This window comes from Gopherus flavomarginatus, chromosome 9 (assembly GCF_025201925.1).
Source record: "Gopherus flavomarginatus isolate rGopFla2 chromosome 9, rGopFla2.mat.asm, whole genome shotgun sequence".
NCBI lineage: Eukaryota > Metazoa > Chordata > Testudines > Testudinidae > Gopherus > Gopherus flavomarginatus.
In genome coordinates this window covers 397,826-414,752 of record NC_066625.1, presented here as the reverse complement: position 1 = coordinate 414,752, position 16,927 = coordinate 397,826, and the positions used below count along the sequence as shown (strand labels likewise).

Below are 16,927 nucleotides of genomic sequence, written 5' to 3'. Positions count from 1 at the left end.
CTTTATCCTGTTCTTTTCCTAATGGCTTCTTTTCTCTTCCCCCTTGTCAGTAGTAATTGTATTAAGCAGCGGTTCACAGCTGACTCTTTTTTAATGAAGACTAATGGATATTTTGTGGCAAACATCTGGTACAATAACTCTTCACTTAACGTTGTAGTTATGTTCCTGAAAAATGCGACTTTATGCGAAACGATGTTAAGCAAATCCAATTTCCCCATAAGAATTAATATAAATAGAGGGGGTTAGGTTACAGGGATTTTTTTATTTTATTCTTTTTGTGCCAGATAAAAGACATTATAGACATGGGGGGAATAGCTCAGTGGTTTGAGCATTGGCCTGCTAAACCCAGGGTTGTGAGTTCAGTCCTTGAGAGGATCACTTAGGGATCTGGGGCAAAATCAGTATTTGGTCCTGCTAGTGAAGGCAGGGGGCTGGACTCAGTGACCCTTCAAGGTTCCTTCCAGTTCTGTGAATAGGTATATCTCCATATATTAATATACAGTAGAAGAGTTAAACAATTTTAAACAGTTTAATATTGTACACAGCAGTGCATGAATGTGAAGCTTGGCTGAGGTGATGGAGTAAGAGGGTGGAATATTTCCCAGGGAATGCCTTGCTGCTAAATGATGAACTAGCACTCGGCTGAGCCCTTAAGGGTTGATACGCTGTTGTCACACTCTACAAGGCGGCATGGACTGAGGCAGGAGGGAAGAAACACAGTAGATGCAGGGTAGTAGCTGCAAACACTTCCCTGCAAAAACTGAACACGATGATGAGGCCATGCTATCCAGCTGGAGCGCACCACTCCCTCTTCCTGACAGCACATGCATGGCTGCGCTGGTGCTGACTTTCCAAAGTGCTGCGGGGTGTGTGCATGAGTAAGAGAGAGACGTGCATTTCCCCTTTAAGTATACTGACACCACTTCAAGTACATTGCCCTTTTAAGGAGATCAGACAGGAAGCAACAACTTCCAGACAGCTCCCTCTTTTCTGTCCCTCTGCTCCGCTTTGTGAGGGACATCCTGATATCAGCACCAGTCTCTCCCCCTCCCCTAGGAAGCTCCTGGGAGCAGCTCCAAGGCAGAGGGCAGGGCAGGAGCAGCATGGCAGCAGAGGGAGGGACAGCGGAACTGCTGCTGGGCAGCTGCCAAGCACATATGTTACAGGGAATTTAGGGGTGACAGCTCCCCGCAATTCTAATCCCCACAAATAGGGCCTGCTCGTCCAGAGAATCCTGCAAGCAGTGGACAAAGCAGGCAGCTGCCAAATGACATTCTAAGGAAGCATTGCACATCTTTAAACAAGCTTGTTCCCTAATAGATCAGCAACGTAACAACATTAACCAGGACAACGTTAAATGAGGAGTTACTGTATGACTTCCTAGATCAGGATTCTCTTTATGCATTAGTAATGATGAGTAACATTTTGTTCTTTTGGTTTTTCTTTCCTTTTATATTTGAATAAAGATAACTTCTGACAATATTTAAGCATATTATTCAGTAACTCAATTATTATAGAAGCCTAGTACTGGCTGTTACAATGGAAATAGTTTGACAGCCTATCTGCTTACATTCTTGTACTGCACCCATCACTGTCTTCAACACTCTGGTCAGGCCACAAGTGCAGACTAATAGATGTTCACATGCTCATAATTTCAGTTTTGTGAGACTGAATCAACACTTTGTCCATTTTTTGTTTTTGTAAAGTTACTACCCTTTGTTTCCTACAGAAACTCCTTGGGTGAGCTTTGAAACCTCAAATTTGGTATAAGAATAGTCCATTGAGAAATTTATCCTCAACCAAGTTTGGAAAAAACAATGATTGAATAATTGTTGAGTGTTTTCAATGTGCAGTAGAAAATGTCATTAAGTTTATACTTCAAGATGTAGTGTTTATGCATGCTGATCTACTTTGTGCATCCATCCTTCAATTCACATAAAAAGCACCGTTTGCCTTAAATACTTGAATTTTAAGTTTTCAGAAGACATTATGTCCCAATGTGTATTTTTAGTGGCTTAAGCGTTTATTGTGATGGAGTTTCTCGTGCTCTTTTTAAATATTTAAGATTTTACTTTGATCTGATCTGAAGGATTTGAACTGAGTTAGAGGTTTATGCCATTGTAAGAATTTAATGCACCTTAAAACATGATGTCACTGTAAGGATTTCAGTTAAAGTTCTTGTTCTGCCTTAATTTTATTTGTATTGTTTAAAAGCAAGTGCACATACACAGGAAATGAATGGTTGCATAGATACTCACTAAAATCTGGAAATCCTCATGTCAGATTTTAACAGTAAATTAACTTGGCAGGATTACACACCATAATTTGTCCGATTAGTACCTGTTGCTCAAATAAATCTGTTAGTCTTTAAGGTTCCACCAGAGTCCTAGTTGTTTTTTGTGGATACAGACTAACACGGCTACCCTGATACATGACACAACAATTTGTTTCCTGATTTTAAATGAGTAGTTTAATATATTACTGACTGACTTATAGTAAAATATATAGGAAGTGCAATGTGGCAGAATTACTGTTGCAGTTGGGACCTTAGCTTTGTGACATGTTTTCCAATGACTTTAACAAAGCAGTGTTTAGGTTCCATTAAAGTGGCTTTTTCATTATATAGATCTAATATTACTATAAGCATGTATGTGTCAATTTGGCTACACAGTAGCTAAAGTGTTTTTTAAATTGTTTTGATTTATGGCAATCTGTTGGCTTATCTCAGTCATTGTAAACTTCTCATATTTTTGTTATCAGGGTGGAATTGGCTACAATGCAGAGATTGAGAAATTGATGTAAATCCCCAATTCTGCAAGCATTTATGCATGGGAGAGTAGTTCCAGTGATCTCAGCGGGACTATTTACATGTGTAAAGTTATTAAAGTGCATTTTTGCAAGATTGAGGCTTATGTTTTATATTGTTTCTTGACTATTGGCTAACTTGACTATTCTAACACAAATATAAATATATCCATTCCCCAAAATGCTAGCTCTATACATCTGGGCATGTTGATGTTTAAATATTCAAAACATATCTTGAAAAGAGCTAGTTTAGTAGACTTCAAAAATGTTGAAATTATGATAGAGCTGGGGTAGGAGAAGAAATTTAGCAAAAAAAGAAACAAAACATCCCTCTTTCTGACCAAATCTGATGATAAATATTGTAGCCTGAGGCCTGCATGTTTTAAAGATTGTTATAAGTTTGGAAAAAAAATTATTATAAATGCATAATTTTTAAACCTTGATTGTTTCTAATCTGACTTCTCATTGATCTGCTTCTGTTAACTTCAGACCGCTTACGCTAAGAAAATAGAAAAGTGAACAACGCTCCTACAGTTTTTATTGAGAAGCAAACTTCCAACAAAATGCCCACTTCGGGAGCAGTGTAACTCTGTAAACCTATTCAGAGGATATAAGACCATTAGCCTTAATGTATAATACTTTCACGGAAAAGCATGAATTTGAAATAAATTAAGATGTTGGAGTATTCTACTCTAACTTAAAAAAATTGGCATATAAACAAGCATGGTATGATAGAAGATAATTTGGTGTAGATTATGTGAGAACTAGGTATAGATTATATTCCTCCTAATGCATTATTAGAAACCTAATATGAAAACTGGTTACTGGTACATTCTAGATAATCTGATGTAGCAGACACATTCTTGCTTGTATTCAGGCAAGGCGACACTGTGCATGCAGCTGTTGTTTTGTGTGTGTATCTAATCAAAATTCCCCTATTATGAAACTTCTATAATAGGTCTATCTCCATATATTATTTATCTCCTAGAATTGGAAGGGACCTTGAAAGGTCATCAAGTCCAGCCCCCTGCCTTCACTAGCAGGACCAAGTACTGATTTTTGCCCCAGATCCCTAAGTGGCCCCCTCAAGGATTGAACTCACAACCCTGGGTTGAGTAGGCCAATGTTCAAACCATTGAGCTATCCCTCTCCCTCTTATTCCCTACAGACTGTAAATTCACTTGCATTCCACTAACACATTCCTTCTGAAACTTTTTTCTTTTCAAAAATTTGGAACCATTGTCTTGAAAGCCTCTTCTCCCCCCAGCCCCCTAACCCCTTTCACCACTGCTGTTTGGAACTCTTCCACCCTTTTTCATCAGTGAACTGTTTTATCTTGTCAAATTGTAGGCTACATTGAAAGCCTTTTTGCTGCTTCTAACTCTTAATCTTGTTGATAAATTGATTAAAGTGCTCAAGGACACTATGCAGGACATGGAAACATACAATGGCAGCATTTTATTTATTTAAAAGCATATAAAAAGAATAACTTCAGGAAATATTTTTGCTAAATTTCCCTGAAACACACAGCAGAGATGCATATCTTCTTGTAGAAAGATCATCAATGATTTAGTGTAGCATATTATGTTGTAACCTATATGATTTCCTGAAGAGGAGAATAAAATCTAGTTTATTGATTACCCGGTGGTGTTAGAGGCCCTTGTTCAGCAAAAGACTTAAGCGTGTACTGAACTTTAAATACCTTGACTTCAGTGGGACTCAAGAACATGCTTAATTGATTTGCTGATTTAGAGCAATGATGTGGAATGTATATGGCAAGGGGTTCATTAAACATCTATTGGCATAAGGATTGAAGTTAATACAAAATTCAAACTGTGACTGGGAATGAAGACCAAGTTGGCATCCTTGTATATCTTTTTAATGAGCCAGTTACATTGTGGCTTTTTTCCCCCCTAAACCAGGTTGTCTTGGCCCGAGAATTGGCAACTTCCAGAGAATATGCCAGTAAGTAATGATTCCTTCAAGCTAAATGTTTTAGGCATAACATTGAAATTGGTGTCTTTACCTATATTCACTTTAAATTATTCTGTTACCTCCTTCCCTGCTAATGAGGGAAGAGTGGGAGCAACTATCAGGGAAGTTTGACATTTTTTAAAGTGTCAATTTTATCTAACCAGTCAGTTTGCAAAACTACTTAGTTTACAAGGCGCCTTGTTTGGGCTGAAGTCCTCTGCGTTTTCATTGTTGTTCTTCTTCGTCTTCAAGTTAAAATTCTAGAAAAACGTCATATCATAAAAGAAAATAAGGTCCCCTATGTGACCAGAGAGAGAGATGTAATGTCCCGTCTGGATCACCCTTTCTTTGTGAAACTCTACTTCACATTTCAGGATGATGAAAAGCTGTGTATCCTTTTGAATTAAATATTTATTACGAAGTGTTTGAAAGTAGCAAGTGAATTATTTCATTAAAACCTATAGAGCTTGACTGGAATAAGAAAAACATGGAAAGAAACTGAGCAGCACTTTCTTTAGTGTGATAAACTCTTCAGTCATTATTGAAATAGCTACTTGAATTCTTGAGTAGATATTAAACCACAAATATGTCAAGTATTTTCAAACAGGAGGTCTCGTAAGTTTATGTAACACTATTTATACATGCTAGTTTAAATAGACATAGTAATATAGCCTACACCCAAAATTTCTTGTCCCTCTAAATTACCACCACATGGCAGAAACGATGTATTTTAAAATATTTTTAAGCCAGTAGTGTTTTTCCAAGAAACTATTTTTGTAGTAACTTTTTTTATATAGGAGCTATCATATTGTGTTCTGCTGCAAAACTGCCAAGAGGCAGAACAGAAATACCAAACGTAGGGTTGCTAACTTCCTATTGGCTGAAAACTGGACTCTGAGGCCCCACTCCCTGCTCTACCTGTTTTCCCCCCACCCCCTTCCCATCCCCTACTCTGCCTCTTCTCCCAAGGCCCCGCAATCTCCCTCTCCTGGCTGCATCATCACCACCTCACTCCCCCAACCATGTCCAGGACTGGGACAGGAGCCGCTGCAGTCTGATGTGAAGCCTGCCTGCAGGTAGGAGGCAGCCCTGGCTATGCCAGGGCAGGCGTGAGTTGATGACACTCGTCCCCCACAGTAACTGGACTTTTGGTGTCTGGTCAGTAAATCTGACTGGACACTGCCCATTCTCCTTTTCAACCAGACTTTCCAGTCGAAAACCAGGCAACTGGCAACTCTATCCTGAACCCTACTAACATCATTAATGCTATAATACAAATTAAAAAATTAAACTGAATATATCTGTACTTTATGAGAGATGAACAGGGAAAACTCAGTATTAACTGTATTAGCAGTGTCAAAATTAGTAGGAGAAAAGATTGGGTTTAAGTTGATTGATTTTTAAAATTTGTTTTCTTACAATATTTGACTTTTGATACAGGCGATAAAACAAAAACTGAGTTTTAAAAAAAGGGTTGGCCATGTTCCTTTCTTATATTCAGTCATTTCTGTCCATTAAATCATCAGAGTTGTTAAGCTTCTCTCATCTAAAATGGCTTGTAGAGTAATCTGAATAATGGGGCTAAGGCATTGAAGAGGTTCTGCTTGGGCCTTTTAGTAGAAGTTCTTAGAATTACTGTGCAAGAGACCTGACTGGTCATTGGTTACAGTGTGAAGAGCAGATCCTGTGTCCCAACAGGAACGTGTAGTCTTTATTCCCCATGTCATCTTTCTCCAACCATTCTTAAAGGTTTATTTCAAGTTAATTTTATGTTGGTAAGTATTCTCTTTAGAGCGCTGGAGTCTGAGGTCCCTTTTTATTCATAGAGTAGTTACAATACCAGGCTATGGCAAACTTCCCTCTGAGCTTTCTGCTCTGTAGTGGTGCTTTTTAGGGGTGAAAGGATAGATTTAGTCTCCTTCCAGGGCTCATTTTATCCTTCATGATATACTTTCTGAGGTTACCAACAATAGGCAGGATGTAGTAGTGTCTTTTTGTAATGTGGACACCTGCTCACTACAAACTGGACTGAAACTAGTACATTTTGTATAACTCTCCAAATGGCAGTCAGATGGTATGACTTAGAGCAAATTTTCAGCCTGGCCATTACTGGGTCTCTATTTTTGCAGGAGCTAATAGGTGTAGGTGAAGTTTGAATCCAGTTATTTAAATGATTTAGACATGTCATTAACTGTCTCAAAACAGAGCATTTAAGCATCTAAATTACCATAATTGTATGCTATAAAAATGGAGAGTAGTGTCAGAAAATGTTGGCTTGGATTAATACTAACAGAGTTTTGGAATTAGGCTCTATATTCCTTCCATAGGTCTCATTCAATCTTATTTTTATTATAGTCCTCAAAAATAAGTTTGAATTTTATGTTTTAAAATGTCCTAATGATAATCCTTAACTTTATATTCAGATTTTGGACTTAGCTATGCCAAAAATGGAGAGCTTCTAAAATACATTCGCAAAATTGGCTCATTTGATGAGACCTGTACCAGGTTTTATACTGCTGAAATTGTATCAGCATTAGAGTACTTGCATGGAAAGGGAATAATTCACAGGTAAGGTACTTAATTGGGACCAACATATTTGCAATGGTATGTGATAAAAGAGTAGTTCTTCTTTTTTTTGTAAAGCTCACTTGTGATATAATTTAAATATGACTAAACATGTAGTTTTTGTGTTTAAAAAAAAAAAAAAAATTTGTGAGTATAAATATTCCTCTGCTATGTTATGATTCAAAATCAAACTAGTGCTTGTGAATAGAGCCCTGCAGCGGGACTGAGATTCTGTGGGTCCTGCTGCCATAATAGCAGGATTGGTAAAATGTACTTTGTTGCAGGGAGGATTGGGTGGGCAAAAAAACATATTATGACAATTTGCGGGAAAACACTAAATCTGTTGTCAGTTTGTCATAAACAGGATTTCAGCAATGTAAAGCAAGTTTTTCTTTTTTTAAATAAAGGTTATAATACTTAAATTTAAGCAAGGGATAGAAAAAGTTAAAGTATGGTTTGTACATGATTTAAGCAAGATTAGTTTTATTCCTTTAGTGGTGTAAATTGTCTGAATTCTATTTTTTATATAATATATGAGAGATTCCCCCATGTGTTTTCTCTGTCTTGTGGGATCTAAGGTTTTGTGGGTGGGAGTGGGATACAAATGCAAGAAACAATGTGAGAATGGGAGTGGATATTGCAGGGCGGGAGTGGGATTTAAGAAACAGTCCTGAGTGTGGTTCTGCTTGTGAATTACAATGTGTAGGAGACTATATATAAACAAAAATAAAACTGACTTAGTCCAGTTTTTACATTTGTACTCAGCTTGGACAAAGAGCAGAAATGGTGAAAAGACTATTTAGGGTATGTCTACGCAGCAACTGGACACCCACGACTGGCCGGTGCCAGCCAACTGAGGTTTGCAGGGTTCGAACTGTGGGGCTGTTTGATTGCTGTGTAGGCTTCTAGGCTTGAGCTGGAGCCCGAGCTTGGGGGACACAGAGTGACACACCCCCACAGGGTTCTAGTGCCCAGGCTCCAGCTCGAGCCCAGAAGTCTACGCAGCAGTGAGGCAGCTTTGCAGCTCGAGACCCACGAGGCCAAGTCAGCTGTCATAGGCCAGCCATTGGTTTTTCTTTGCTGTGTAGACATACCCTTAAAGTCTAATTTAGATAATCTAAAGTGGTGATGACAACACAGCTAAGGGTGCAGTTAATATTTCTCTTGAGTCCCTTTTTAAAACTAATTTTGGTTGTTATAGGAAAATGTTTAACCTCTCTAAAAGCTTTTAATTGGGTCTCTAAAGAGCCCCAAGAGAAGAATTACAATCTTGTTGTTTGGATGAGAATGTTCTGTCATGTATACAAAATTGGTTTGCTAACTATAAGTAGATTGTACCCCTATTTGACACAATAGCCAAATGGGCCAGGGGTGATTGAGAGTGAAGATTGTACCATAGAATCTAAAGTTGAGAAGAGACCTATTAGGTCATGTATTCCGAAGGTTCCCAAATGGTGGTTCCTGGAACACTTGCTCAGGGTCTCTGGAGAGAGGTCTGATCATGTGATGCTGGCTCTTCTTGTTTCCAGTTATGTTAAAAAAACTAAATACATTTTCTAATATTTTTGAAATAGAAATAGTTGTGAATGGGAAGGGAGAGGAAATTTATCCATGCATTCTGACAGGGAGAAGGTGTCCATGAAACACTAGGATAGAAGAGAGACTAGAAAAGAGTTCAGGAGTTTAGTTTCCCTGCTAGTACTGTATGGGAGATTCTGCAAAGGTCAAAAAACAATGCTATTTAATATTTTAATTACTTACAGGGAAGAGGGGCACTGTTTCCTGTATTGTTTTCTTTGTCTTTCATGTAATCATACATTTTTTTTAAATGTGTATAAATTTGCCTTCATTTATGTATTTCTTTTAGTAGGGCTTTATTAGAAATCTGGCGTTGTAGGAGAATTGCTTGTAGATGTCTTAAGTTTAGAATGTTATGAAGGTAGTTATGGGCAGCTCAGTACTGCATGGTGAGATCAGGTTTCTGCTGACATCACAATCATTGTACAGTTGATTTATTTAGGAAACCATATTCTATTAAAATGCTTAGAACTCTCTTGGGGGGTTTCTTGAACCCTAAGAAATATGACAGTAAATAACCAGACATCTTAAAGTGGTTCTACTTTGAAAAGTAACTCTGTAGAAATGGCACCTTCTGTTCTTTGAGCTTTTGTCCACATGGGTTCCATTTTAAGTGTCTACACCCCTTGAGTGAGAGTCTGGAATCTTTTAACCATCAGTGACAATAGAAGTCTGTGCCCCACCCTGAGTGTACAAAGAGCAGAACAGCCCCAAGTACCACTTGGTTTCCTTTTCCCTGCCAAGGCAGTGAGTTGGAGCAACACAGAATCCTTCCGCTTCCCTGCTACATCAGATAGTAGTAGTAGTAAAGATTATTCTTAATAGTTCTAAAAGTTGAAGTTGTTAGAGCCTATTGGCCAAAAGAACCCCACCCTCCCCCTAAACACACACAAAAATAACGTTTTTTGTTTTTCCCTTGATACCATGATTCACACACGGCTGAGTCTTGGTCCCCAGATTTTAAAATCTGCCTAGCTTGTAACTCACCCATGCCTGCAGGCGATGCTCATGCAAAATGTTTGTTCTGCTTGAGAGAAGCTGAGCCCTGTTTAGGGGGCAGGGCTTACCTGATTAGGGGGTCCTATAAAAGTAGCCAGCCAGTCAGGCAACGGCACGGACAGCTACAGCGGCACAGCAGCCAGCAAACAGAGCTGTAAACAGGGGAGTTTTAGAGGGAGTTTACAGGGGGAGGTTGCGAGGGAGACTAAGAGACCTTGACAGAGGAACTGACAGGCTAGTTAAGGGAGTGGGTGGTGGTCTGCCAGTGTTCTGGTGCCTGTTGGGGGTTTGTGTTGTGTTGTGTTGGATCCCAGGTTTTAAGTGGGAAGGTTATGACTGATACAGAGGTAGCAGTGAAAGACACAATGAGGATGACTGGATGTGGAAGCTGCGGCATGTACATGATCCTGGAGGTGGTATCTGAAAAGAGTTTTTTGTCTGCATGAAGTGCCGCCTGATAGAGCTGATGGAAGAAAAGATCCGAGGACTGGAGATGCAGGTGGAAACTCTGGTCGAGTTTAGAAGGGGGTTCGAGCAGATGATGGAGCACAGACACAAGGAGGCTGAAGGGATAAGCTCAGTCTGGCAGATGGAAGCAGGACCAAAGAATTCTCAGGGGAGACTGCTGGGTGAGGAAAGTGGACGGTGGAAGCATGTGACTAAGTGAAGGAGGAATAGAGCTCAGGAACAGGTTTGCAGAGTTGGAAAATGAAGAAGGGGCACAGCAGGTGGTCACTGAAGGTGAGAGAGCAAGGAAAAAGAAGAGCTGTTAGTCCTACAGGAAGAGGGGAGGAGTCAATGGAGGCAACACCAAATATGAGCCCCAGGAGGATTGCAAGGGTGAATAGGAATCGAGAAGACTTGCAGCCAGTGGGTGCAGGGGATAGACCGGAGAATCACACTGTCACCAGGAAAAGGCAGGTCTACGTGATTGGAGACTCCTTACTGAGAAGGATAGATAGGCCTGTAACTAGACCTGATCCAGAGAACAGAAGGGTGTGTTGTCTGCCGGGTGCTAAGATACAGGATGTGGACCTGAGGCTGAAAAGGATCCTAACAGGAGCGGGAAAGAATCTGTTGATTGTCCCTCATGTGGGAACGAATGATATGACTAGATTCTCGCTGGAACCTATCAAGGGAGACTATGCCAGACTAGGGAAGACGCTTAAGGAAATCAAGGCTCAGGTGATCTTCAGTGGAATTCTGCCGGTTCCTAGAGAAGGGCAACAAAGGTGTGACAAGTTTATGGTCATCAACAGATGGCTCAGGCAGTGGTGCTGTAAGGAGGGCTTTGGGATGTACCGCCACTGGAAGCATTCATGGACAGAAGACTGTTCTCTCGGGATGGACTTCACCTGAGTAAGGAGGGAAATAGACTTCTAGGATGGAGGCTTGCCCAACCGATTAAGAGAGCTTTAAACTAGGAATTTGGGGGAGATGGTTGGGAGATGTCCAGGTGATCTCCACCCCGGAATTTAACCTTGAGAGTGAAGAAAACAAAGTAAGAGGGGATACAGCCGTGGACAGAACAATTGGCATAAGGAGGAAAGGTAGTGTAGATACCAGCCTAACAGGTGATGCTGGTGGTAGAATGTCTGTGCCTAACAGGGTAAAGAATGTCAGTGAAGCCAAACGGCAAAAATTAAGATGTTTGTACACTAATGCAAGGAGCCTAGGTAACAAAATGGAGGAACTAGAGCTAGTGGTGCAGGAAGTGAACCCGGATATTATAGGGATAACAGAAACATGGTGGAATAGTAGTCATGACTGGAGTACAGGTATTGAAGGCTATGTGCTGTTTAGGAAAGACAGAAATAAAGACAAAGGTGATGGAGTGGCATTGTATATCGATGAGGTTAACTGTAACGAAATAAGAAGTGATGGAATGGATAAGACAGAGTCTGTCTGGGCAAAAATCACACTGGGAAAGAAAGCTACTCGAGCCTCCCCTGAGATAGTGCTTGGGGTGTGCTACAGACTGCCGGGATCCGATTTGGCTATGGATAGAGACCTCTAATGTTTTTAATGAAGTAAACACTAATGCGGATTGTGTGATCATGGGAGACTTTAACTTTCCAGATATAGACTGGAGGACAAGTGCTAGTAAGAATAATAGGGCTCAGATTTTTCTGGATGTGATAGCTGATGGATTTCTTCACCAAGTAGTTGAAGAACCAATAAGAGGGGATGCCATTTTAGATTTGGTTATGGTGAGTAGTGAGGACCTCATAGAAGAAGTGGTTGTAGGGGACAACCTTGGTTTGAGTGATCATGAGCTAATTCAGTTCAAACTAGATGGAAGGATAAACAAAAATAGATCTGGGACTAGGGTTTTTGACTTCTCAAGGGCTAACTTTAAAGAATTAAGGAAATTAGTTAGGGAAGTGGATTGGACTGAAGAACTTGTGGATCTAAATGCGGAGGAGGCCAGGAATTACTTTAAGTCGCAGCTGCAGAAACTATCAGAAGCCGGCATCCCAAGAAAGGGGAAAAAAAACCATAGGCAGGAGTTGTAGACCAAGCTGGATGAGCAAGCATCTCAGAGAGATGATTAAGAAAAAGCAGAAAGCCTACAAGGAGTGGAAGAAGGGTGGGATTAGCAAGGAAAGCTACCTTAGTGAGGTCAGAACATGTAGGGATAAAGTGAGAAAGGCTAAAAGCCATGTAGAGTTGGACCTTGCAAAGGGAAATTAAAACCAATAGTAAAAGGTTCTATAGCAATATAAATAAGAAGAAAACAAAGAAAGAAGAAGTGGGACCACTAAACACTGAGGATGGAATGGAGGTTAAGGATAACCTAGGCATGGCCCAATATCTAAATAAGTACTTTGCCTCAGTCCTTAATAAGGCTAATGAGGAGCTTAGGGATAATGGAAGGATGACAAATGGGAATGAGGATATGGAGGTGGATATTACCACATCTGAGGTAGAAGCCAAACTTGAACAGCTTAATGGGACAAAATCGAAGGGCCCAGATAATCTTCATCTAAGAATATTAAAGGAACTGGCGCATGAAGTTTCAAGCCCATTAGCAAGAATTTTTAATGAAATCGGTAAACTCAGGGGTTGTAGCGTTCGACTGGAGAATTGCTAACATAGTCCCTATCTTTAAGAAAGGGAAAAAAAGTGATCCGAGTAACTATAGGCCTGTTAGTTTGACATCTGTAGTATGTAAGGTCTTGGAAAAAATTTCGAAGGAGAAAGTAGTTAAGGACATTGAGGTCAATGGTAATTGGGACAAGTTACAACATGGTTTTACTAAAGGTAGATTGTGCCAAACCAACCTGATCTCCTTCTTTGAGAAGGTGACAGATTATTTAGACAAAGGAAATGCAGTAGATTTAATTTACCTCGATTTCAGTAAGGCATTTGACACGGTTCCACATGGGGAACTATTAGTTAAATTGGAAAAGATGGGGATCAATATGAAAATTGAAAGGTGGATAAGGAACTGGTTAAAGGGGAGACTCCAACGGGTCGTACTGAAGGGTGAACTGTCAGGCTGGAAGGAGGTTACTAGTGGAGTTCCTCAAGGATTAGTTTTGGGACCAATCTTATTTAACTTTTTTATTACTGACCTTGGCACAAAAAGCGGGAATGTGCTAATAAAGTTTGCAGATGACACAAAGCTGGGGGGTATTGCTAACACAGAGAAGGACCGGGATATCATACAGGAAGATCTGGATGACCTTCTAAACTGGAGTAATAGTAATAGGATGAAATTTAATAGTGAAAAGTGCAAGGTCGTGCATTTAGGGATTAATAATAAGAATTTTAGATATACATTGGGGACACATCAGTTGGAAGCAACAGCGGAGGAGAAGGACCTTGGAGTATTGGTTGATCACAGGATGACTATGAGCTGCCGATGTGATACGGCCGTTAAAAAAGCTAATGCGGTTTTAGGATGCATCAGGCGAGGTATTTCCAGCAAAGATAAGGAGGTGTTAGTACCGTTATATAAGGCACTGGTGAGACCTCATCTGGAATACTGTGTGCAGTTCTGTTCTCCCATGTTTAAGAAGGATGAATTCGAACTGGAACAGGTTCAGAGATGGGCTACTAGGATGATCCGAGGAATGGAAAACCTGCCTTATGAAAGGAGACTCAAAGAGCTTGGCTTGTTTAGCCTAACCAAAAGAAGGCTGAGGGGGGATATGCTTGCTCTTTATAAATATATCAGAGGGATTAATATTAGGGAGGGAGAGGAATTATTTAAGCTTAGTACCAATGTAGACCCAAGAACAAATGGGTATAAACTGGAGACTAGGAAGTTTAGACTTGAAATTAGACGAAGGTTTCTGACCATTAGAGGAGTGAAGTTCTGGAACAGCCTTCCAAGGGGAGTAGTGGTGGCAAAAGACATATCTGGCTTTAAGACTAAGCTTGATAAGTTTATGGAAGGGATGGTATGATGGGATAGCTTAATTTTGGCAATTGATCTTTGATTATCAGCAGGTAAGTATGCCCAGTGGTCTGTGATGGGATGTTGGATGGGATGGGATCTGAGTTACTGCAGAGAATTCTTTCCTGAGTGCTGGCTGGTGAGTCTTGCCCATATGCTCAGGATTTAGCTGATGGCCATATTTGGGGTCGGGAAGAATTTTCCTCCGGGGCAGATTGGCAGAGGCCCTGGAGGTTTTTCACCTTCCTCTGCAGTGTGGGGCATGGGTCACTTGCTGGTGGATTCTCTGCAGCTTGAGGTCTTCAAACCACAATTTGAAGACTTCAGTAACTCAGACATAGGTTAGGGGTTTGTTATAGAAATGGATGGGTAGGGTTCTGTAGCCTGCTTTGTGCAGAAGGTCAGACTAGATGATCATATTGGTCCCTTCTGTCCCCAAAGTCTGAGTCTATGTAAGTCTTACATAACTGACAAGTATGCACTTTGCATGTCATTTTCAAAGCATACTCAAAGAGCTTAATGCCTGTCTGAAAGTTTTCTTCACCGTGAAATTTACAAGGAACATGTCAGACTCTGAAGCTCCCTCTCTAGAGAATGCTATTCCACTAAAGCCTTTGTCTATCAGTTTCCTAGCTACCAGGGAAACCACTCTAGGTGTTAACAGGTCTTCTGCAACCAAGGCTGTGCCTTCACTGCATGCTAAGCATGGGGGTAAACAATTACTGGGTAAATTAACTGGTGATAGCCTAATCCAGAATAGCATGACCACATTACAATGGTCTCGCATGATATTCTTATAGATAAACTAGGAAAGTACAATTTAGATGGGGCTACTATAAGGTGGGTGCATAATTGGCTGGATAACCGTACTCAGAGAGTAGTTGTTAATGGTTCCCAATCCTGCTGGAAAGGTATAACAAGTGAGGTTCCGCAGGGGTCTGTTTTGGGACCAGTTCTGTTCAATATCTTCATCAACGATTTAGATGTTGGCATAGAAAGTACGCTTATTAAGTTTGCGGACGATACCAAACTGGGAGGGATTGCAACTGCTTTGGAGGACAGGGTCAAAATTCAAAATGATCTGGACAAATGAGAAATGGTCTGAGGTAAACAGGATGAAGTTCAATAAAGATAAATGCAAAGTGCTCCACTTAGGAAGGAACAATCAGTTTCACACATACAGAATGGGAAGAGACTGTCTAGGAAGGAGTATGGCAGAAAGAGATCTAGGGGTCATAGTGGACCACAAGCTTAATATGAGTCATCAGTGTGATACTGTTGCAAAAAAAGCAAACGTGATTCTGGGATGCATTAATAAGTGTGTTGTAAACAAGACATGAGAAGTCATTCTTCCGCTTTACTCTGCGCTGGTCAGGCCTCAGCTGGAGTATTGTGTCCAGTTCTGGGCACCGCATTTCAAGAAAGATGTGGAGAAATTGGAGAGGGTCCAGGGAAGAGCAACGAGAATGATTAAAGGTCTTGAGAACATGACCTATGAAGGAAGGCTGAAGGAATTGGGTTTGTTTAGTTTGGAAAAGAGAAGACTGAGAGGGGACATGATAGCAGTTTTCAGGTATCTAAAAGGGTGTCATCAGGAGGAGGGAGAAAACTTGTTCACCTTGGCCTCCAGTGATAGAACAAGAAGCAATGGGCTTAAACTGCAGCAAGGGAGATTTAGGTTGGACATTAGGAAAAAGTTCCTAACTGTCAGGGTAGTTAAACACTGGAATAGATTGCCTAGGGAAGTTGTGGAATCTCCATCTCTGGAGATATTTAAGAGTAGGTTAGATAAATGTCTATTAGGGATGGTCTAGACAATATTTGGTCCTGCCATGAGGGCAGGGGACTGGACTCGATGACCTCTCGAGGTCCCTTCCAGTCCTGGAGTCTGAGTCTGAGTCTATGCAAGATGGATGCTGAGCAGAGGCAGATTGATAGTCTACTCTCAGTTGGGGGTTTATGGGAAGGGATTGGAGGACCATTGTGTCCCAACTGTTGTGGCTGCACATCTGCACTGCAGTTATCTCAAGATAACAATGCACATTAAAACCCAGCTCTGTGTCTCCTCTATAGCTCAGGGAATGGTGGCTATTATGCTGTGTAGCACTGATAGAAGTGTGTGACTGTGTGCACTTGAAGAGTGCTGTGGGAAGATCTCACAATCGTGCTCAAGTTTAAGTCTTCAGTGAAGACAAGCCCCTAAAGACCTCATACTGCTCTGAAACATTCTGGAATTACCCTTTTTCCTTCCTAGGTCAGTCAGAAAAATCCCACCTGCTGAAGGCAAAGATACCTTGTGTTAGTCAAAATCTCCAGTACCAACAAAGAAAAAAAATCCAAATTTTATTATGCTGAGGCTTCCAAGTTGATTTCCTTAAAATCAAACTGGCACAGTATACCACCAAACCCTTTAAGGATTTATCTACCTCACAATCACACTAGCGATCTTCTACTGTCCCTACCAGCTCATTAGTACTATTGGCTGCAGAACCATCTATCACTGATTCCTTGGAACTGTGCTTACAGCTGTGTCAGCCACTTCAGTACCAGCAAGCTTGGTGCTGATTACATTGGTACCAGTCCCTGTTATTTTGCAGTGTC

The 16,927-nt window shown here is 40.6% G+C and overlaps 1 protein-coding gene across 5 annotated transcripts in view; it reads left to right on the top strand.

Moving 5' to 3' along the window:
• Window positions 1-16,927, top strand: part of PDPK1 (3-phosphoinositide dependent protein kinase 1) — a 142,864-nt gene that overhangs the window by 39,573 nt on the left and 86,364 nt on the right. For all 5 annotated transcript variants that reach the window (XM_050967645.1, XM_050967646.1, XM_050967641.1 and 2 more), the window contains 3 exons: window positions 4,728-4,770; window positions 5,032-5,169; window positions 7,203-7,347. In XM_050967645.1, the coding sequence (XP_050823602.1) occupies window positions 4,728-4,770; window positions 5,032-5,169; window positions 7,203-7,347 (326 nt within the window). The remainder of the gene's footprint in view (window positions 1-4,727; window positions 4,771-5,031; window positions 5,170-7,202; window positions 7,348-16,927) is intronic.